Source organism: Sycon ciliatum, chromosome 6 (genome assembly GCF_964019385.1).
Source record: "Sycon ciliatum chromosome 6, ocSycCili1.1, whole genome shotgun sequence".
Lineage (NCBI taxonomy): Eukaryota > Metazoa > Porifera > Calcarea > Leucosolenida > Sycettidae > Sycon > Sycon ciliatum.
Window position 1 is genome coordinate 7,437,058 of NC_088648.1, and position 23,690 is coordinate 7,460,747.

At 48.7% G+C, this 23,690-nt stretch overlaps 2 protein-coding genes across 2 annotated transcripts in view; both read right to left on the reverse strand.

The window, feature by feature from the left end:
• LOC135819265 (uncharacterized) overlaps positions 1 to 23,690 on the reverse strand; it is a 184,474-nt gene that overhangs the window by 60,800 nt on the left and 99,984 nt on the right. The gene's annotated exons all lie outside the window — the stretch shown is intronic.
• Positions 998 to 16,566, reverse strand: LOC135819264 (ankyrin-3-like). Its single transcript, XM_065332439.1, has 9 exons — positions 16,319 to 16,566; positions 14,702 to 14,902; positions 14,126 to 14,227; positions 13,588 to 13,692; positions 11,141 to 11,242; positions 8,895 to 8,996; positions 7,398 to 7,499; positions 2,635 to 2,733; positions 998 to 1,685 (listed from the first exon to the last, which is right to left on the reverse strand). Exons 2-9 carry the CDS (start codon positions 14,888 to 14,890, stop codon positions 1,524 to 1,526), a joined length of 963 nt encoding a protein of 320 aa, XP_065188511.1. The 5' UTR covers positions 14,891 to 14,902; positions 16,319 to 16,566; the 3' UTR covers positions 998 to 1,523.

A 23,690-nucleotide genomic window follows, 5' to 3' on the forward strand; every position in this document is an offset into this window, starting at 1 on the left:
GGAGAACCAGAGTACATGAAAAGTAGAAGCACAGCCGCTAGACACGACAACCAGGAATTTCAGCCCTGGAGCATTTACATGTAAACTATAAGACTATAGAAATGGTCTTGAGCGTGTGTTACACTGACAGCACACATGATTAGTATTATTTAAAAAAACCTGCGAATATGATTATTGTGGATGGACAATTGTTAGAACTTAGAAATGTATTGGATTTCCGTAGGATATTCCATACAAAGCAGTAAGCATTGTCCCTTGCTAGAAAATAGGACCTACAATGTATGATCCGGGATAGCTCACAGACCACATCACTTTTTCACAGTTCGTGTGGGACCCAGGCAGACTGAGGTTTCAGCATCCGTAGGCACTCCATCTACATCATTTTCAAGCATGGCAAGGCGCTGATTCAACTTCTAAAGCAGTGGCAGTATCTGTTCAAGCATGGCAAGGCGCTGACTCAACTTCTAAAGCAGTGGCAGTATCTGCGATGCGCAAAAGTCCAAAAGAGGAAGAAGGCTTGTGCTCCAAAATTAGTATTGCATGATCTGTACCATGTACTGTACTTGTACATTTACTGGGCACGAGGTGAGGATTTTATCACCGGTTTACAGGTACATGTATTGTACTGTCGTGGACATGGAAATCCAGTCGATTGACCGGGGCCGACGCCCTCAGCGCGCACCGAAACGGTGCATGCAGTGCACATGATGTTGATCCGATGCGACCAACGCGCTTCAGCGCATGAATGCATGTGTGCACCGTTTATCCACGGCTGCATGGCCAGCGCCCTGGGGCCGCTAGACGTGCGACCGGATTTCCATGTCCACGACAGTACATCGTGTACATGCCAGTACTACTACAGGTGGAATCCTGATAATTCGAATATGGCTTAATTCGAACATACCGCTTAATTAGAAGTTTTTCCAGGACCGCGTACATATTGAGTTGTGGGTTCATGTTTGGATAATTAGAATGTCCGGATAATTAGAAGTTTTTCCTGGCATTTTGAGGTTCGAATTATCAGGATTTCACCTGTAGTACTACCAGTGATGGCGTGATGCTGACATGATGTGCAGAATCTGTACATCATGAAGAGTAGCAGATAATAATGTTCATGGAGATGAACTGGTACACCAGTAGGTCGGTTATGACAACTTGGTGCTTGAAGTAGAATTACTGAAATTGGAACCACAGTCCACTCCCAACTGGCACCGTGTATTGTTTGTTGGCTCCTACGCATACATGTGCATGATGTTAGAGACATGATAGGCAAAACAGTACATTCTTGGCTATGTAACCTGTGCAATCATTCCTTGCTAAGTTTGAGGCGGAAAAGGTCCGTACATACAGGAATTTTGTTCAAAGACAAGTTTTACAAAAATTAGGACAGTACTACAGTACCATGGCAAAATGTATGGAAAAGCACATAAAAATATAGAAATTGAAGTGGGTTTTGAGCCTAAATTCGGCCAAAATCGAGTTAAAAAAAAGCTGGTTGTACTATTCTGGATAAATGGACTAGACTAATGTCTATGAACTGGAATATGGTGAACAGACGCTAGGGAGCGTTGACACGACAAACGGCAATTGTTCTTTCCTCCGGCTGGCTGATTGATCATGTGCAGTTCACGTGACTTATGTCGTCGCTTGGCCATGCTTCTGGCTTGTTCCACGATGACATCAGCCTGAGAGTGCAAAGTACGTAACAGAACACAAGAAAAAGCAAAGCACAGTCTAATGCGAGTCACAGGCTTTTAACAAATTTACTTTTGCAAGTGTCGTAATACACAACAAGGATGTCTGTCTTAGGTATGGAAGGGTTTAGCAGTTTCTTTGAATGACTAAAATCACGCAAATGCAAAGAAAGTAAAATAGGGTTCCCTATATTAAGACGACACCGTCGGTAGGGTACCCCTAGGCCTAGTCGGTAGGGTACCCCTAGGCCTAGTCGGTAGGGTACCCCTAGGCCTAGTCGGTAGGGTACCCCTAGGCCTAGTCGGTAGGGTGCCCCTAGGCCTAGTCGGTAGGGTACCCCGAGGCCTAGTCGGTAGGGTACCCCTAGGCCTAGTACGGACCATCCTCTGCAAAGCTACTCTGGCACAGAGCTCTCCTTCTCACCAACATCAGGTCGCGCATGGCGCCTAGTCGATGCATGGTTAGTGGTATCTCACATGGCATGGCATTACATCAGGTAGCGCATGACACATAGCAGGTGACACAGCGGCGTCAAAACTCGATTGCGATGTACGTTTCGTCCCCGCTGGACACATCAGGCAATCTTGTTCTTGAACGTCTTCACACGGAGCTTGACTGGGGAGAATGAGGTTAATGACTCCACTACACCTGTACCTATGGCTGCACCTGTTGCACCGGGTTTGACGCCACAGCAATGTGTGATCTAAATCTGTTCCGAGTCCAAACAAAATTACTTTCTGTCATGGTATTGATTGAAAGTACTACAAAGGTGGCAAATGAAATCCGACCCCTGGTTTTCCTGCTCGAGTGCAGCACCGATTTTAGCGGTCTCTATTTCTTAGTGTTGCAATCCCATGATTGGTCTTTGCAATGTGAGAGCACCGCCCCAGGGGTCGGATTTCAGCTGTCAGCACTTTATTTGAACAACGTAGGTTTTACCTGATCATGATCCAGCTGAGAGAGTGTGACTTGAAGAAGGTAGGGAATACAGTCAGTTCCAGGACCAAACACTGCTTCAACAAGGGGAGTCAGACCGGCCTGTACAATAGACAGACACACACACATACACACACACATACACACACACGCACACAAACACGCACATACGCACACACACACACACACACACACACACACACACACATCAGACCTCAGACATCAGACCTGCCCATTGTGGAAGCGATGATAGCGAACAGCTATGTTGGACATAGCAACTTGTGCTGGGATTACACCATTCAACAGCTTGCAAGGCTGATGAAATAACCGCCACTATTTTTAGCCTGGTATCCACACACACACACACACACACACACACACACACACACACACACACACACACACACACACACACACACACTCACACACACTCACACACAGACACACACACACACACACACACACACACAATATATATAAACATGAATAAATTTACCATGGACACTAATTTGGACACGAAATACCCCCCCCCCCCCCCCCCGCCCCACACACACACAACAGCCATGCACACACACACACACACACACACACACACACGCACACACACACACTTGTACTTGTACTTGCTCACTGCCAAAACTGGTCACGTGGGTCTCCCCGGGAGAGGGGAGAAAGACTGAAAAGGAACCTTGGAAAGATGATTCAATTGGCCATTGAACCACCCAGCGGCCGACACCCTCTGAAATCCCCAAACTAGGGTGGACTTGAAATGGTCCCACTTATGGGCTCACCACACCTTAGTAAGTGGGTGAGGACAAGGTGCAGAAAAAGGATGGACGGCATCAGGGTATCCGTCCCGGGATCCAAATGCAGGTACCCCTGCCCCCAGTGAAGGTAATACTTGGTACTAGTGTGGGTGGCTAAATCAGAGTGGATCTGATATAAGCTTCACAAGCACCATTGATTACACAAGAGTTAATCTAGCCAGAAGCAGTCCATGTTTAACAGGTATGTATACTTCAAATAGAAAGTATATGAACCTTGAAACCAACAAAGGTGGTAGGCACAACAATACACCTTCAAGCAGCCGAGCCCGTTAGCAACAGGCCCAACACTATCTGGCATAAGTGTGCCCACCAACCGAACTCGCTGGCACACACACACACACACACACACACACACACACACACACGGAAGCCCCCCCCCCCCCCTCACTCACACACACTAGCCACCCCCCACCCCCTCCCACACACACACCAGCCACGCACACACACACACCAGCCCCCCCCCCCGCCCCACACACACACACCAGCCACGCACACCTACACAAACACAACCACCCACACCAGCCACGCACACACACACACTATCACACATACACACACATACGCGCGCACACACACACACACACACACACACACACACACACACAGACAATATAAACATGAATAAATTTACCATGGACACTAAATTGGACACGAAATACCCCCCCCCCCCCCCACACACACACACCAGCCACACACACAAACACACACCAGCCCCTCCCCTCACACACTAGCCACCCCCCCCCCCCCTCCACACACACACACCAGCCATGTACACACACACACACACACACACACACACACACACACACACACATACACACACAAAAACACACACACCAGCCCCCCCCCCCACACACACACCAGCCATGCACACACACACGCACACACACACACACACACACACACACACACACACACACACACACACACCAGCCACCCCCCCCCCCCCCCCACACACACACACCCACCAGCCACGCACACACACACAAACACATACACACACACACACACCAGCCACGCATACACACACACGCACACACACACGCACACATACACACACACCGCCCCCCCCCCCCCCCTCCCACACACACACACAAACCAGCCCCCCCCCCCACACACACACCAGCCACCCCGCCACACACACACACACACCAGCCACGCACACACACACCCTTCCTTCCTTCCTTCGCCCACTGCCACGATTGGCTGTGTCCCCAAACGGGGCGACTTGACGGAGTGCTGTCTTCGGGACGCGGCATGAGGCCCTGCGAGTCCGGCGGGACGTGAACGGCTGTTTCACTGTTTGTTTTTTGCTTTTGCAGAGCGACGGGATGTGCAACTATGTCTAGCGATGTCTTGAGGACGGCTGAAATGGCGTTTTGCAGACCATACACAAGAGTGGTTTCACGGCAGGTTGTATACGAGAGCATACCACGCTGTAGACTCCATCCTGACACCTGGTTCTCCACTCAGACCTATCATCTGCTGTGTCAAGCAGTACCCACAAACTTTGCAAAGCCGATAGTGTGATAATGTACTGTGGTGCATGCACCGATGGTACCACCACTTCGTAGACTGCCTCCCGTTCCTTTCTGTGCTCCTGTCTTTATTCTCGTCAGCTGTGCACTTCAGCAGTTCAATTCTGTGTTCCAGTCCTCTTTATACTCGTGAGCTGTGTACTTGTTTTGCTGTTTGTTTGGTATATTTGAATTCGCCCAGTAACCGTGTACTTCAGCTATTCTCTCCTCCCTCTTCTGAATTCGACTCTCCGCTGGCCTTCTCTCCTCCCATCCCCTTACATTGTATTGGGCCTCCGCAGCTCCCCCCCCCCCCCCCCCCCCCACCACCACCCCACGCACACACTACATTGTCACATAGCACAACTCAACCATTCACTACCCTGTTATTGAGCACTCCTGCTCGTTTGGTCTCGCAAATCCAAATAAAAATCAATCAATCAATCAATCATCAAGCCACTCATTCATGCCAATGGACACCGCTGCCAGGTCGTGTTTGATTGGGTTTTTCCACCTCTTCCGGGGGCCATGTGGAGGTCGTTTAGACGGCAAGGCACCAAAGAGCAGTTGGCGGGGAATACGGTCGTCCATGCGAGCCAGGTGGCCCAGCCATTGGAGACGACGGCGCCGGAGTCCATGTCTCCCCACCACCGCCGTACCTGAAGGGTTGTCACGTGCTCGTTCATCTGGCGCGCCCGACTGATGCCCAGGACCATGCGTATAGATCGCATATGAAACGACTCAGGACGCTGGAGATCCCGTTGCCTCGGTGTCCAGTTCTCAGCACCATAGAGGAGTACAGCCAACACAGTGACTCCGTACACAACACGCTTGAGACCGATAGGAAACTCGGAGTTCGCAAACACAGCCTTCTTCAAGGCGCCAAATGCACTCGAGGCTGCGGGACACACACACACATACACACACCAGCCCCCCCCCCCCCCCCATACACACACACCAGCCACACACACACACACACAAACAAACACAGACACAGACACCAGCCACGCACACACACACACACACACACACACACACACACGCACAGACATACACACGCACCAGCCCCCCCCCCCCCCCCCACACACACACCAGCCCCCCCCCCCCCCCAAACACACACCAGCCACGCACACACACACACCAGCCACGCACACACACCAGCCACGCACACACACCAGCCACGCACACACACAACACACACACACACACACACACACCATTGACCATTAAACGCCCATCGCCAGAGACGATGATAGCGATGCTACAGCAGAAGTCATAGCAACTTGTGCTGGGATTACACCATTGAACAGCTTGCAAGGCTGAAGAATTGACCGCCGCTACTAGTATTCAGCCTGGTCTACACCATACAGCTACAGTGATGGCAACTGAAATACGACCCCTGGGCGGCGCGGTGCGCCGCCCAGGGGTCGGATTTCAGTTGCCAGCCGCCCAGGGGGTCGGATTTCAGTTGCCAGCACTGAATGAAGTGGCTTTGCTGGCCAGTGAATCCCTACTTTTTGGTCTTTTTCATGTTTTTCCCGCACACACATCACACCACATACTCCGGCATGCACAGGCTGTTGGTAACCACCCAGGAGAATGAATGTAAAGTCAGGAGGAGTCTGAGAAAGAGAATAAAGACGTGCGGGCCATAATCGTCGGGAATCGAACCCGCATCCTCTCGATTGGAAATCGGTGCACATACCAATGCACCACATGGCACACACACACACATACACACTTACACACATACACCTGGTCCTGGTAAACACTGCCATTACGGTCACGTGTCCCCTTACGGGGCCGACAATATAGAACGACGAGCGGGACCACGTTTGAGAGAGCCATCTCCAGCAGCTATGGATCTGGCTTATCATCGGAAACAATTCCTCTCACGGCTGCCGCTACAACTGGTCCATCACTCTCCACAACAGAGCGAACATTCCATGAGCCAACGCTCTGAGTCGTTCCAAGTCGTCGTCTTCGTGCGGTAGTTTGCTCCTCTCGCGGGCTTGCAAAGCCTCGCGAAGGACTCAGAGGTGGGGGCGACGAGGAGAGTGTCGTCATCGTAACTATCCGACCAAGTCTCCTGTCGGTTAATACCCCACCTCAGGCACTGTTGGCCTGGACGGCTGGGGACACCCCAGGCCGTCCACAACGGCGAGAACAAGCACGAACGGAGGCCAGAAACAAGAGCCCGAAAAAGTACAACCGTTCTCCACCAGAGCAGAGAACAAACAACACATACACACACACACACAAACACACACATACGCACACACATAATGCAAAAGAACACACACACACACACACACGAACACACGAACACACACACACACACACACACACATGAACACACGCATGGAACAACACACTTAAAAGTACTCCCAGCAATCCAGTGCCAGCAAGGGTACATACCAACCTTGTTCTTTACAGCTATGTGTACTGGGCACACATCTAGAAGGTAGCGCACAGTCTCCACATGTCCCAAGCGTGCAGCACAGTGCAGTGGAAGTTGGCCATCCTGCACAGGAAAGTCATAATGAGGGATACCGATAGTCATGAACCAAATTTGAAATTCAGTTTCTGCTCTAATTCCACTTCATCAGCATAGCATGCTGATAATATTATATTGGTGCATTTCCCAAAACATGTTCATTGCCAGTGTAATGAAGATAAGCACCATGAACATCATGAATGGTCTAGAGAACTAATATCTCTATGGCCAACACCAATTATATCTACCCTAAAAGCCAATTGGTCTCCCGTGACACTGCACCAAACGGGTTCACATACAGTGGAGATAACGAGGAGAACAATTTGTGCGCAATGTGTTTTCAAAAGTAAGACTAGCTGGCAGCACAGGACTTCAGGGCAGCACTGGTGAACAAAATTAATATCGTCTTGAAAAAATATCGATATTTACGGACGGCCTCTAAACGAGGCCTTGGTGTATTAAGGTCGGACTAAGCAGGTTTTTTGGCGGAGCTCATGTCCGCTCAAAGGTAAATCGAGTACGGATTGACTCCACAACGTGCAATGTGTGTGCAAGGTTAAGGATGAGCCAGTGGGGCGCTTCCGCGGTACTTTACGGTGCTGCTACGTAGTACAAAACAGTGAGTACAGATGTAGCAGGTATGGGTGACAATCATTGCAAACAACTTACACGTACACAAAGGTCAAGTGCTGGTCAACACCAAATGACCAACATAGGCTGTGTTTACACGAGGCGTTTCAACCCAGGTTGAGTTCGACCCGCGTCAATTTTCTACCCGCCATGAACACAGATTGACTGGCCTATTTTTTTTAATCATATGACCGTACCTCTGTGTGTATCTTGCACCAGGTTTGAAAAGCACTGCACAGGCAAATTTCGCGCGAAAGTATTCACGTGACCATACAGGACTTGGGCGGGGGCATATCAGTATTTGGCCTGGGTCAAGTGCCATTACGTAAACACTCACGTATTTTTTCCCTTCGTACAGACTTTCAACCCGGGCTGAACTCCACCCGGGTTCAAAGTTATCATGTACATGTAAACGCAGCCTTAGAGCGCGTACTAAGTATTCCAGCTGACCTGGTCCGTGGCTGAGACATGTTATAGATATGAGTGCTATCAAGAGTACATAACCCCCAAGAGTGTGCAACTCCAGCTATGGGGTCTGCGACGGCAGAACTTCACATCACGTGATGAACCCGTACACATTATTTGCACTCTGTGCATGATAAATACAGGGTTGTACGCAACCCAGTTTCGGGTACAACCCGCTTGTGGTCAATTTGCACTGCTTGCCAGTGTAACCTATTGGACCATGTCATGTGATGTGAAGTTCTGCCGTCGCAACACTGCATAGAGATTGTGCAGGCAGTTACACATTCTTGGGGTTATGAACTCTTGGTGCTATGTATTCAAGCTGACCTGGTCCGTGGCTGAGACGTGCTCTGGTTGCATCTCCAGCAGATATCGCACTGTGCCCAATGCACCAGCAAAGGAGGCAAGATGTACGGGAAGAGACTTTGTCTGAAAGCATGGAAAACAGCAACCATGCAAACACAGATATACTTCTACACATCTAAAATTCCACTCAGGAATACGATATTGCGGGACGAGGGACTTATGTCCAATGCAGGGAGCCTAGCTGTACTACACCAGTATTCACTGCAATCCGACCCATAGTGCATATTTAGAACCATCAACTTGTATGTCCAATTGACGCCCTGGAAGTGGTATGAATACGACGACTGTACATAGTACACATGTACAGTCGTACAGTGATGTAATCAGAAACTGGTCCAGGCCAGGGTCAGCGTTGCCAGTGTACATGTATGGTGTAGGTCAATCAGAAACTGGTCCAGGCCAGGGTCAGCGTTGCCAGTGTATATGTATGATGTAGGTCAATCAGAAACTGGTCCAGGCCAGGGTCAGCGTTGCCAGTGTACATGTATGGTGTAGGTCAATCAGAAACTGGTCCAGGCCAGGGTCAGCGTTGCCAGTGTACATGTATGATGTAGGTCAATCAGAAACTGGTCCAGGCCAGGGTCAGCGTTGCCAGTGTATATGTATGATGTAGGTCAATCAGAAACTGGTCCAGGCCAGGGTCAGCGTTGCCAGTGTACATGTATGGTGTAGGTCAATCAGAAACTGGTCCAGGCCAGGGTCAGCGTTGCCAGTGTACATGTATGATGTAGGTCAATCAGAAACTGGTCCAGGCCAGGGTCAGCGTTGCCAGTGTACATGTATGATGTAGGTCAATCAGAAACTGGTCCAGGCCAGGGTCAGCGTTGCCAGTGTATATGTAGGATGTAGGTCAATCAGAAACTGGTCCAGGCCAGGGTCAGTGTTGCCAGTGTACATGTATGATGTAGGTCAATCAGAAACTGGTCCAGGCCAGGGTCAGCGTTGCCAGTGTACATGTATGGTGTAGGTCAATCAGAAACTGGTCCAGGCCAGGGTCAGTGTTGCCAGTGTACATGTATGATGTAGGTCAATCAGAAACTGGTCCAGGCCAGGGTCAGCGTTGCCAGTGTACATGTATGGTGTAGGTCAATCAGAAACTGGTCCAGGCCAGGGTCAGCGTTGCCAGTGTACATGTATGATGTAGGTCAATCAGAAACTGGTCCAGGCCAGGGTCAGCGTTGCCAGTGTACATGTATGATGTAGGTCAATCAGAAACTGGTCCAGGCCAGGGTCAGCGTTGCCAGTGTACATGTATGATGTAGGTCAATCAGAAACTGGTCCAGGCCAGGGTCAGCGTTGCCAGTGTACATGTAGGATGTAGGTCAATCAGAAACTGGTCCAGGCCAGGGTCAGTGTTGCCAGTGTACATGTATGATGTAGGTCAATCAGAAACTGGTCCAGGCCAGGGTCAGCGTTGCCAGTGTACATGTATGATGTAGGTCAATCAGAAACTGGTCCAGGCCAGGGTCAGCATTGCCAGTGTACATGTATGATGTAGGTCAATCAGAAACTGGTCCAGGCCAGGGTCAGCGTTGCCAGTGTACATGTATGATGTAGGTCAGATTTCAGTAAGTGTGAAACTGTAATACAGTACTCACTGAACATGTACAGCTATGCCAATTAATATCACACTGTACACCAGCAAACATCAAACCTCTCATACAAATACACTGCCATGTGATCACTAGGCAGATGTACGAGTAGTTGAAGAGAGAAAACACACGGCGGTCTATCCCATATGACCTATAGTTGACTATAGGTCTTATGAGACAAGACCTACAGTTCAATACAGGTCTTATGAGATAAGACCTACATAGGTCTTATTGTACTGAAAGGAATGTGTCATGAGGTGTGTGCAACATGGAATGACAAACCAGATCGTAACCTGGTGACATGGTGACATGAATTACGGTCAAACCCCGGACTATCTAGTACAATGCCGATAGTGATGCCATTATGCTATTGGCTATACTCCAAGGTACAGCACACCAGCACAGGGCTATGGTAATACTGCTTTCTGAAGAGTCTAGCCCCCCCCCCCCCTCCTCCTCTCACCACTACCCCCCCCCCCCCCCCCTCCTTCCCCCTCTCCACCATCCCATCTCCACCACCCTCCCCCCCCCCCCTCTCCACCCCCCTCCACCTCTCCCCAGCATGCAACCATCATCACATTCATATACACACTACCAGTGTCCCAGATCACTCACACAGCTCTGTACAGAAACAGACTCGGGATGAAGTTGCAGCAGATACTTGACAAGCTCTAAATGACCACACTGTGCAGCACGATGAACAGGAAGACAGCCATCCTGCAGGTATACAAACATAACAATCATGCCATATGAACACATGAGAAACCTGCTCAAGTAATTCATTATTTGAGTAAATAGTTTCCCTGCACTGCCACTATACTGTTGTAGTGCATACGGCAATAGCAGAAACGTGAAATGTGAAATGATATGAGTTTTATAATTCCCAGTCAGCTCAGCTCATCAACCTTTGTGGCAGGGCCTGTTAATGCATGCTAGCATTGACCACAGTTGGTCTGGGTGCGTTCGGGTTTAGCAAGTCAAGGCCGTGATCACAATTGCACATTGCATAGACAATGGATCACGTGAAATACCCAAATCTGGGATCTAGCACATACCGGTAATAATATAATATCATTCAGGACGGCCCGAAGCAGTTTTTGATTGGTCTGCCAGCAACATGGCCGCTTTCATACAGTTTGTGTATAATATGGTGGGCACAAGTGTCCTCCACAGTAGTACACATATGTTGCTAGCCAAAACGTTGGTCCGTTGATAACCTGACCAACCGGACTGGTTCCGATGGGCCTGTCATTTTTATTTATTTATTTTTATTTTATTTATTACAGCATCTCATAGCACAGTGAGAACACCGGCCAATACAAAGAGAGAGGGTGTTAGCCAACCACGGCAAGGAAGAGAGAAGGGGAGGAGAAGAAAAAAGGAACCGGCATGGATAAGTAGTGATTGCAACAAAATGAGAAACACAAAATCAAAGTCAAGGCGCGACAAGGCTCTTAAAAAGGCGGAGGGAAGAAAGGTCCTTAGCTTTCCAGTACTTTGAATCGTTTGATCACGTTTTGTTTTGCTAGATACTATGGCTTCCCGACTACCACATTCCCTTCACACATAGCATGCTGAACAAGGGCACAATGATCTACCTGACTTCAGGGACCACCTGCATAGACAACGGCCATGTTAGTTGTTTGGTCTGCTGCATGGCTGATTGCTCAAAGCAAGTTTTCTCGCTCAGGCTGATTGCTCAAAGCAGGTTTTCTCGCTCAGGCTGATTGCTCAAAGCAGGTTTTCTCGCTCGGGCTGATCGCTCAGAGCAGGTTTTCTCGCTCAGGCTGATTGCTCAAAGCAGGTTTTCTCGCTCAGGCTGATTGCTCAAAGCAGGTTTTCTCGCTAAGGCTGATTGCCCAAAGCTGGTTTTCTCGCTCAGGCTGATTGCTCAAAACAGGTTTTCACGCTCAGGCTGACTGCTCAAAGCAGGTTTTCTCGCTCAGGCTGACATCAGTCAGCACTAACTCTGTGTGAGTATATGGATTCAAGAATCTTCAGTCAATCTGTGGACAGAAAAGATTCGCCTGCTACTAGTTTTACTAGTTTCGTCATTGTCTTTTCCTCTCTTTGTTTGTGATTTTTCCTTTCTCTGTCTGATCGTAGGGATTATGTCTTATGTATAACTTGATAACGGAAAACTCTTCGGTGCAGCACAGAGAAAGTGAGGCTGAACATGTACATACACAGATGTACAATGCACAGCAAATGAATGTTCATTTCCATTTCTCCTGGAAGTTGTCCTTATAGCCTAGATCACATTCGACGGGGCGCGATGACGGGACGCGACGTAAGTATGGAGGGGAAGCAACGGGACGGTCTGACGGTGTCCAATGTGAACACCAGGAACGGGAACGCAACTGTACTACCGTACGGATCGGGAAGCGACGGGAAGAGTTGGATCTGTTCAACTTTTCATACTGAAGACGGGCGTAGACGGGGACGCAAGCGTACAAAACGGCTGCATTTTGAGTGTGAACAGGAGACGGTGGCGTGCGCCGACTACTCCCGATTCGCACATTGAAATTTTAGCATTTCGAACACGGCGGTTCCCATGATAACTCGCAGAATGGCTACCACAACTCGAGTTGAATTGTAGCAAGATTAGTTCTAATGTCGCTTATGGTATTTAGGGAAAGTTCAGGAGCGTGACAGACGAACTATTTTATCATTTCCTGGGGCTATTATTTGAATAGCACAACTTCCCGGGCTACTTTATTGGTCTTCATGAAAAACTGGTATTGTGGACTTGATTCCGCTTCAGTCAAGGAGAAATAATTGAAAAGAAGTCCCGAAAAATAAGAAATTAGGTCCGAAAGTCACCCGTCAAGGACCGTGCCTTGTGATTCGCGCCGTTCGCTGTTGAACATAGCAACGACTGCAGCACGTCGTGGCGTACGAATCGTACAAAATTGTACAGGTCGCCCCAGCCGTCCCGACAGGCCCTTACGTCCTGTACCGTCGGCGTTGCGTCGAATGTGAACTAGGCTTAATAATCAGTCACAAGATCATGCCACGCAAACCAAGCTGAACATAATGACATTGACACCCCCTGAACTTACCGTGTCTGGCATGTCCAGTTTTGCTTGATACTCCAGCAAACTCCTGACCATGACGGTGCGATCAAACCAACATGCAGCGTGCAATGGTGTCCACTTCCATTCGTACTGGTAATGAAGAAGAGCAGGAGACAAGACATTCGTATTCGTAAAGAAGAGTAGATTCCGTCAACTGTCACATGACTGTAACCATGACAATCGAGTATGCAGCCAATCAGCAGCCTTCGCGATCGTGCAATGTTTCCCCATACAGCATTTCAGGATCAGTTCAAGTAAAGGTGTTAGTGTTAGGTCCTCTGGCTAAACACTCCCCAGGGCGCTGTTAGAACTTAGAAGACATGTTTCATGACAGTAGGAAGCATTAGTATTCAATGTGACTTTGATAAGCTAGGTAGCCAAGGTTCATAAACTAATCAACTATTAGTGTAGTCACTGGCCCCAATGTTCTATGGCAAGTGTTGTGCAGGTGGGTTTTAGAACAGTTCATTGTGGCGAACTGCAGTGCAATAGAGTGCAATGTACAATACCTACACCAACTCACTTCTCGATAAAGTCCGTTGAGAATGCCCGCTCCGCAGCATTGTGCAATGACGCACACACACTCCAGTCTGTCTGTTACACACGCATTGTGCAGTACATGACCCTATTATGTACACCGGCATTCACACACACACACACACACACACACACACACACACACACACACACACACACATACGCGCAAACACACACACACACACACACACACACACACACACACACACACGCACACACCATGTACCATGTACCATGTATACGCCCATCGCAAGAGAAGCACGCAAATCTGCAAATGCACTGGATGTGCACCCCCAGATTTTCTCTTATAGTTATAGCAACGATAGCGAAACAGATCTGAATGAGACAGATCAAGACTTGTGCCAGATAACTGTCTAACCCACACAACTGGCAAAGTCATGTGAATCGACCACCAATGCACACCTGGCCTACACACACACGCACACACACACATACACACCCCCCCCCCCCCTACATACACACACAGGAAAACACACACGCACAAACATCTGCCTTGTGTAATCGAAGGCTGTGTTCCAACTGTGTGGCATACATGACTTACCAACAGAGATTCTTGCTCTCCACTCTTGTCACCATAACCGCGTGTGTTGGTGTACTTCAGTCGTGCGAGGTCTTCTTTTAGACTACCATCAGCAGCAAGTATGACCCTCTTCAACTCAGTGGGATCATTACGCTTCACAAGACCAAGGAGATGCCCTCTAGTATCCCTAGTATCACTAGCTGCTGGCATTGTTCCACTGACCTGGGCAGAACAGACAAAATAACACATCACACATCATACAACATACATTACACATTACACACCACACATTACACATTATAATTATTATTCCTGTAGCTATGCGTAAGACGTTGCTTCAGCAGGGTCCACACAGCTTTAATTCCGTGTTTCTTTCTTTGTTTGTGCCATCGGCATGCCTGGCGCTATCCTGTCCCTGTCCCGTAACGTAACATCAAGGACAGCATCGTCATGCCTGTCACATACACACCTTTTGACCTTGACCTTTTGACATCCATTGCCGGAAGCCATGATTGTGTTAATGATTCTGTCACACAGCAATATCCTCTTCACCACGCACACACAGCCATTCCCTCTTCACCACGCACACACAGCAGTATCCTCTTCACCGCGCACATACAGCCATTCCCTCTTCACCACGCACACACAGCCATTTCTTCTTCACCACACACACACACACACACACACACACACACACACACACACACACACATACACAGCCATACTCTCTTCATCACACACACACACACACACACACACACACACACACACACACAGCCATTCCTTCTTCACCACGCACATACAGCCATTCCCTCTTCACCACGCACATACAGCCTTCACCTCTTCACCACGCACATACAGCCATTCCTTCTTCACTACACACACACACACACACACACACACACACACACACACACACACATACACATACACACACACACACACACACACACACACACACACACACACACATATCCATTCCTTCTTCACCACGCACACACAGCTATGTCCTCATTGATAGTCTGAAAATAATAATGTTCTGCAGTGCGTTACGGGAACGCGACACGGAGAATCCCGAGAGAACTCTTCGCGTTCCTGTAATGTAAAGGAAACTTGTTCTGCTCTACGTACACGTAGAGAAATCACGTGAATGTGTGCTCGAAATTATCCTTCCATATTTTGGCACTTCTCTGCGTTACTTTGGAATGATACCCATCAGGTACGTACGCATTTTCTTTGCGTGTGCCAGGACGTAGAGAATGTCATCTATGCGTAGAAATCCGGACCCAAAACACTCGAAGCCGTAGACTCTAACCCTGACACCTGCTCTCTTCGTGATTTCTCTAAGTTTAACGTACAGCAGAAACTCTCTATCAGAGAGGTTAAGATGCACGTTATTTCTGACGTGACGCGCAATTTCACGTCAAATTTGGTGTAAAACTCCAAATTTCGATGTGAACTGCAGGTCACTTACGTCGTTGTTTTTCAACGCGCGAGACAAGTAACGCCAGTACGTACATGTACTCGTACATGCACCCCCACCCCTCACCCCACCCCGCCCCTCACCCCACCCCTCTCTCTCTCTCTCACTCTCTCTCCTACGTACACAAACAAACAAACGCGATCAGAAAAACTCACCAAGAGCGGTGCGAGCGCTAGCGACGTGTCTCACTCAGACATGCACCTACACCAGTCACCACTAATCCAGCGTCCAGCCATTCATACTAGCAGTCGCATGTTGGGATTGGCAAAGTTCAGCCAAAGGACGTACAAGATTGTAGTACTGAGCACATGTAGGAATGACTGTCTGTACATTTTCGTAGAGGTACCAAGGCAAGGGCCAGGGAATGCAGCTCGCAGCGCAGGGATGTCCGAACAGAAGATGTCCAAAACATTGTTTCTTTGCCACATGCACACGGTAGATCTACACTGACTACGCGTATACGGAGCTGTACAACGACCGGCGTAACTCAGTTCTGTCGTTGTCCGACACAGACTCACTCAGTAGTCAGTACAGTACAGACCGACGGACAGCTCCGTCATTCAGACACGGAGTACAAAAATGTACTGTACAGTAACATGTAGGTCTTTGGAAAATAATCAAAAACCATCTGCTGCATGTTGGACAGCTATTTTTGCCGTGTGAGCTGTGTGAGCTATCCGGCTATCAAGATATTTAAAAGTCTACAAAAGTACTTTTTTGTACTACAAAAAGAAGTACAGTATCATTGAAACTGGCCAGCCGGAGCCCCTGGCCTAGGCCGCTAGGCGGGAGCATGCAGGAGACCTGGCCGGGCCATGATCAAGAGTAGGGCCTAGGGGCCCGGGCTAGGGGCGATCACTTCAGTACTCATGTCATTCATGACTAGTAATAGAACACAACGATGAAGATGTATGGATAAACACAACGATGAAGATGTATGGATGAACACAACGATGAAGATGTATGGATAAACACAACGATGAAGATGTATGGATGAACACAACGATGAAGATGTATGGATAAACACAACGATGAAGATGTATGGATAAACACAACGATGAAGATGTATGGATAAACACAACGATGAAGATGTATGGATGAACACAACGATGAAGATGTATGGATAAACACAACGATGAAGATGTATGGATGAACACAACGATGAAGATGTATGGATGAACACAACGATGAAGATGTATGGATGAACACAACGATGATGATGTATGGATAAACACAACGATGAAGATGAATGGATAAACACAACGATGAAGATGTATGGATAAACACCACGATGAAGATGTATGGATAAACACAACGATGAAGATGTATGGATAAACACAACGATGAAGATGTATGGATGAACACAACGATGAAGATGTATGGATAAACACAACGATGAAGATGTATGGATGAACACAACGATGAAGATGTATGGATAAACACAACGATGAAGATGTATGGATAAACACAACGAGTCGGAGTAATAAGTAAAAAAGTTAGTTAGTATTCAGGCACTGAGTCAGTTTCGAAAAAAAGTGAACTCAGCAAATTGTTAAAAATTCTTGAGACAACGAAATTTGTTGTAGTGTTTTGTTCTCCTGTATACACCCTGGTGCCGAAAGGCGGGCTCACGCCCCGACATGGCTACTTCCCCTTGTCTATAGCCCCCAAGACGAAAATGATAGTAGCCGACTGGCCGAAAATAAAAAAAATAAAAAAAAAATACACCCTGCCCCTAAACCCTGACCATCGATAGGTTTTCTGACTGCTTTTCTTCTTGTACATACTCTGTTTTTGCTTGCTGCTTGCCTCCCTACTACTCAGAGTCTCTAAAGTACTTAGTATCTGCTGCTGCTACACTATGTTGTTCTTTCCTCTTTGATTAATTTCATGAACTGGCAGTATTTTCTATGTGTGGTGACGATGTAGTATGTTATTGTGTGTGTGTGTGTGTGTGTGTGTGTGTGTGTGTGTGTGTGTGTGTGTGTGTGTGTGTGTGTGTGTGTGTGTGTGTGTGTGTGTGTGTGTGTGTGTGTGTGTGTGTGTGTGTGTGTGTGTGTGTGTGTGTGTGTGTGTGTGTGTGTGTGTGTGTGTGTGTGTGTGTGTGTGTGTGTGTGTGTGTGTGTGTGTGTGTGTGTGTGTGTGTGTGTGTGTGTGTGTGTGTGTGTGTGTGTGTGTGTGTGTGTGTGTGTGTGTGTGTGTGTGTGTGTGTGTGTGTGTGTGTGTGTGTGTGTGTGTGTGTGTGTGTGTGTGTGTGTGTGTGTGTGTGTGTGTGTGTGTGTGTGTGTGTGTGTGTGTGTGTGTGTGTGTGTGTGTGTGTGTGTGTGTGTGTGTGTGTGTGTGTGTGTGTGTGTGTGTGTGTGTGTGTGTGTGTGTGTGTGTGTGTGTGTGTGTGTGTGTGTGTGTGTGTGTGTGTGTGTGTGTGTGTGTGTGTGTGTGTGTGTGTGTGTGTGTGTGTGTGTGTGTGTGTGTGTGTGTGTGTGTGTGTGTGTGTGTGTGTGTGTGTGTGTGTGTGTGTGTGTGTGTGTGTGTGTGTGTGTGTGTGTGTGTGTGTGTGTGTGTGTGTGTGTGTGTGTGTGTGTGTGTGTGTGTGTGTGTGTGTGTGTGTGTGTGTGTGTGTGTGTGTGTGTGTGTGTGTGTGTGTGTGTGTGTGTGTGTGTGTGTGTGTGTGTGTGTGTGTGTGTGTGTGTGTGTGTGTGTGTGTGTGTGTGTGTGTGTGTGTGTGTGTGTGTGTGTGTGTGTGTGTGTGTGTGTGTGTGTGTGTGTGTGTGTGTGTGTGTGTGTGTGTGTGTGTGTGTGTGTGTGTGTGTGTGTGTGTGTGTGTGTGTGTGTGTGTGTGTGTGTGTGTGTGTGTGTGTGTGTGTGTGTGTGTGTGTGTGTGTGTGTGTGTGTGTGTGTGTGTGTGTGTGTGTGTGTGTGTGTGTGTGTGTGTGTGTGTGTGTGTGTGTGTGTGTGTGTGTGTGTGTGTGTGTGTGTGTGTGTGTGTGTGTGTGTGTGTGTGTGTGTGTGTGTGTGTGTGTGTGTGTGTGTGTGTGTGTGTGTGTGTGTGTGTGTGTGTGTGTGTGTGTGTGTGTGTGTGTGTGTGTGTGTGTGTGTGTGTGTGTGTGTGTGTGTGTGTGTGTGTGTGTGTGTGTGTGTGTGTGTGTGTGTGTGTGTGTGTGTGTGTGTGTGTGTGTGTGTGTGTGTGTGTGTGTGTGTGTGTGTGTGTGTGTGTGTGTGTGTGTGTGTGTGTGTGTGTGTGTGTGTGTGTGTGTGTGTGTGTGTGTGTGTGTGTGTGTGTGTGTGTGTGTGTGTGTGTGTGTGTGTGTGTGTGTGTGTGTGTGTGTGTGTGTGTGTGTGTGTGTGTGTGTGTGTGTGTGTGTGTGTGTGTGTGTGTGTGTGTGTGTGTGTGTGTGTGTGTGTGTGTGTGTGTGTGTGTGTGTGTGTGTGTGTGTGTGTGTGTGTGTGTGTGTGTGTGTGTGTGTGTGTGTGTGTGTGTGTGTGTGTGTGTGTGTGTGTGTGTGTGTGTGTGTGTGTGTGTGTGTGTGTGTGTGTGTGTGTGTGTGTGTGTGTGTGTGTGTGTGTGTGTGTGTGTGTGTGTGTGTGTGTGTGTGTGTGTGTGTGTGTGTGTGTGTGTGTGTGTGTGTGTGAAGATTCCGAAGCATTTTGGAAGTTGGACTAGTTTCGACTCCACCACCCAGTGTGTCGTTTCTATAATAGCTTTCATGGCTGAGGTTGTTGGTACGTCTGTTGGCCATGGGTTCCCAGTACCCAGTTGCCGAGGCTGGTGGATAAAATAACTCCAGTTTCACTCAAGGTGCAGTGCATCTAGTGTCTACTTTTGTCAAAGCAGCATGCTGTCTATACCGGTTACCACAGCAAGTGTAGGGTGTGCGTAGGTCATAATGTCTTGGCCGTCCCATTCCGATGTACTCCGTGTGGTGTAGACAAGGTGTGCTGTGATCGATTCACATGGCTTCGCCAGTTGTGTGGATTAGACAGTTATCTGGCGCTTGTCTTGATCTGTTTCAATCAGAATCAGATCCGCTATCGTTGCTATAAAGAGAAAATCTGTGGCTGCACATCCAGTGCATTGGCAGATTTGCGTGCTTCTCTTGCGACGGGCATACATGATACAGGGTGTCATTTCGCCGTATAGATAAAGACGGCTCATGAGCTCATCAGGTGTCCAGAAATAGACTCTGACGGAGAGCCAAGGATTAATTTTATAGAACAGAAAATGGACCAAAGAACTACAAGGTAGGGTACAATGTTCACTAACACCACCAGCTAGTACTAAGCAATCAGCTCATACCATAACATAATGCACGACACTGACCACTGACCGAGGGTACTGACGTTCTACAACTAACTGGCTAATAGCTTTAGCACATCTTGGATACGCACTACAACAGCTTTCCAACTATTACTTGGAAGGTTCTTAGTTATAGAAATAACATAAGGAGGGGGAGGTGAGCGCAACCAATATAAGCACGAGCTGAAAGTAGCTCAGCTAGCTGTGAAGGACGTTGGCGGATGTTCATGCATGTCGATGACGATACTGGCAAGACCATTGGAAGACTGGGGTGTTGGCGTCCACGCCGTCCAGTGTACAGACACCAGTCACATTTCCTGTGTCTTTTGCAGCATAGAGGCTGAGACTCATGACTGTAGAGTCCACTACTGCCGGCCATTCACCGACAGTTGGCTACACGATCCTGGAGGAATTAGATTCCAGTGAAAACCCAAGATTCTTTTGCTCCTGGACGCTCCGACGTGTTGTGATATCTGCCAGGTGCGCAGTAACTAGTATTTTCATCGCTATAGCGAGGACGACGCCGATCGGCAAACTCTAGCTCACAGCCATCACCAGCCTCTCAAAACCATCACTTGGCATCCCCAGAACGTACCTCGTAAGTAGCTCCGCTTTCCGTCCTGTCAACAAAACACCCTGCTTTCGTAGATAATCTCTCAGCTGCTTTATAGTCCAAGAAGGCTGAGGAACCTCCTCTACCAGCTCTCCGACACTACTCGTACCGACTCTGCCGTCCTCACCCTCCATGACCGTGTGACTCGACTGTGCACCAGCTCTGTCCACTCGAAAAAAACAAAACCAGCAAGAAAGTGTGTACTTTGTCTGCTTGACCCAGCGCTGCTGCATGCGCGCTGCTGCAGCGCTGGGTCACCTGACGCCCCCCTACGCGTACGCTTGCCCCCTTTCGGCACCCCTACCACTAGTAATGCACTATTTGCGCAAAAGCTTCCAGTGACGTAATCACAGTTTGACATTCCTAGGTGACATGATGTAGTTACTTTTCGTAGTTCTTTTCCTTTCTTTGAGGGTGTACCATATACAATGATATATGTACCAGTGCATGCAGTGGTGCGTACAGGATCCCCCACGAACACGAGGGCAGGACCGCTGAATCCAGCCCGCGCCGCGATAGCGTCAAGGGTTGGATGAACAGCCGTACTGTGCCGAGTATACCAGCCATGGCGCAGAGAGGAACCAGCTGCGTAATATCTTTACTTATAAAAGAGAGGCACCTGTGACGTGTGTCTGTGTGTGTGTGTGTGTGTGTGTGTGTGTGTGTGTCACGCTCCTTATAAAGAAGAGGCACCTGTGACGTGTGTTTTTGTGTCACGCTGAAGCGCTGCGGAGCAGCGCTGCCCTGACTGGCCTGAGCACGCGGGCGCGAAGCGTGCGAACAGTGTAGCACCGTGTAGCTAGCGGCCGCAGAAGCACTGAGCACGCGAAGCGTGCGAACGAAGCGTGCGAATCGTGTAGCTAGCGGAAGCAGCCACAGAAGCACTGAGCACGCGAAGCGTGCGAATCGTGTAGCCACCACCACGTGCTGAGCACGCGAAGCGTGCGAACAGTGACTGTGTAGGTGGTAGAGGCGACGGTTTCAAATAGGAAATAGGTTGCAAACCGGAACGGACTCAATATTCACTTTCTCTCTTGGTATTTTGATTAGAAAACATATGTCACAGTGAGACTACGATGTGTTATACTCCGAGCCAAAATTTCATGGCTCTGCGATGACCAGAAGCGCCATATCAAGCAGGTGAGTTTTTGACGTGTTGCTTCGCGCTGCGACTTGAGTTTTACGACTTTCGAAAAATCAACTTCTTGTCGCAGGTAAACAGCGGCTCACCTCTCGCCAATAAAGCACCGCATGCCAATCAAAACTAATGGAAGCACACACAAGGCTTATTGTTACTCTGTACTGGCCGTCGTGGAGCGATAGCAATTACCTAATTTCAGACCCAGAGTGAATTTGACGGGCACTCTAAAACGTGTCCGGTTTGGAGCCACCTCTGATTTGAACTTTTTTGAAGCGAAAAATTGGGCAACTTGGAGGCAATGGGTCAACACAAAGGAGTGGCTCAGTTCGATTGACTCTGGCCCCAGAGCAAACTTCAACATGCCATGCGCCAGTTTCCTTCCACAAACATATTTCGAGTGAAAAATCAACGTTGATGATCGTTTTGGGTCTATACAAATTTGGCTGTCAAAACGTTCCGGTATCGAGCCGTCTCCTCTACTGGTAGCAGACACGATCAGTACGAGTAGCAGTAGCAGCCGCGCGCAGAAGCACTGAGCACGCGAAGCGTGCGAATCATGTAGCCACCTACTGTGACCTAGCGCTAGCCTAGGCCATAGGCTAGGTAGCACTAGCAGCCGCACAAGCGCTGCGGACCACGTGAACCGTTCTCTGCAAATAGAAACATCTGCAACAAAAGGATACAAAAGATCTGCACTGACTGCATGCACTCTGCATCTGATCTGCAGTGAAGAGCGCATCGCACTTTTTGTTCGTAAGTTTATGAACTTTTTGAGCCGCTTCATCCGCCACCAGGTGATGGACAACCCTGACCAGCCTCCCGAAGGCGTAACAGACGTCCCTCCTTCTCCTTCCAACGATGAAGAACCTCCCTCACCAGGACTTCAGCGGTCTGGCCACCACCACGTGCTGAGCACGTGTGCTGTTCACGTACTTGCTTCACCCGCATGCCACATTCGGCCAGGCAACGCTGGCCAGTTTGGTGCTGCTAGTAAATCTATGAAAGGAGGCTTCCCTGTAGATCTACCATAACTTACTTGACCTGTCTGTGTATACTTGCTCACTTTGCCAGTTGCAGTTTTACCTAAGCTAAGAAGCAGCTGCTCGCTCTTGTCGAGAGCAATGATTGCCAAACCAGGAGCCAGAGATGCTGGCCGAGGTCGAGGAAAGAGAGGTGGAGGAAGTTATCGCAAAGGATCCAAGGCCAGAATTTCACACCAAGCACCACAGCGTGCAGAGGAGCTTGTCAGCAATGAGTACAGGTATTACGAGCCGGAGCCGTCACGGGATGATGAGTTTGATGAGGAAATAATGCAGAGGAAATACCAGCGGCAAAAAGACGATGCCAAACAGTTTTCAGGGCTGCTGCATCAACCTCTCAATACGGCTCTGCACCAGCACCGTCAAGACGCGATATTGCCAGAGGCTGACATTGGCATCGATCTGAACGCGCTGGCAAAGAACTTGCTCTCTATTCCTG

Excerpts from the sequence above, each read along its gene's own strand:
- LOC135819264 (XM_065332439.1), bottom strand. The coding sequence starts at position 14,890 with ATGCCAGCAGCTAGTGATACTAGGGATACTAGAGGGCATCTCCTTGGT. Across the intron at positions 13,693-14,125 it reads TCAACGGACTTTATCGAGAA|TACGAATGGAAGTGGACACC; the intron begins GTGAGTTGGTGT and ends CTTCATTACCAG. Across the intron at positions 2,734-7,397 it reads ACATAGCTGTAAAGAACAAG|GCCGGTCTGACTCCCCTTGT; the intron begins GTTGGTATGTAC and ends TCTATTGTACAG.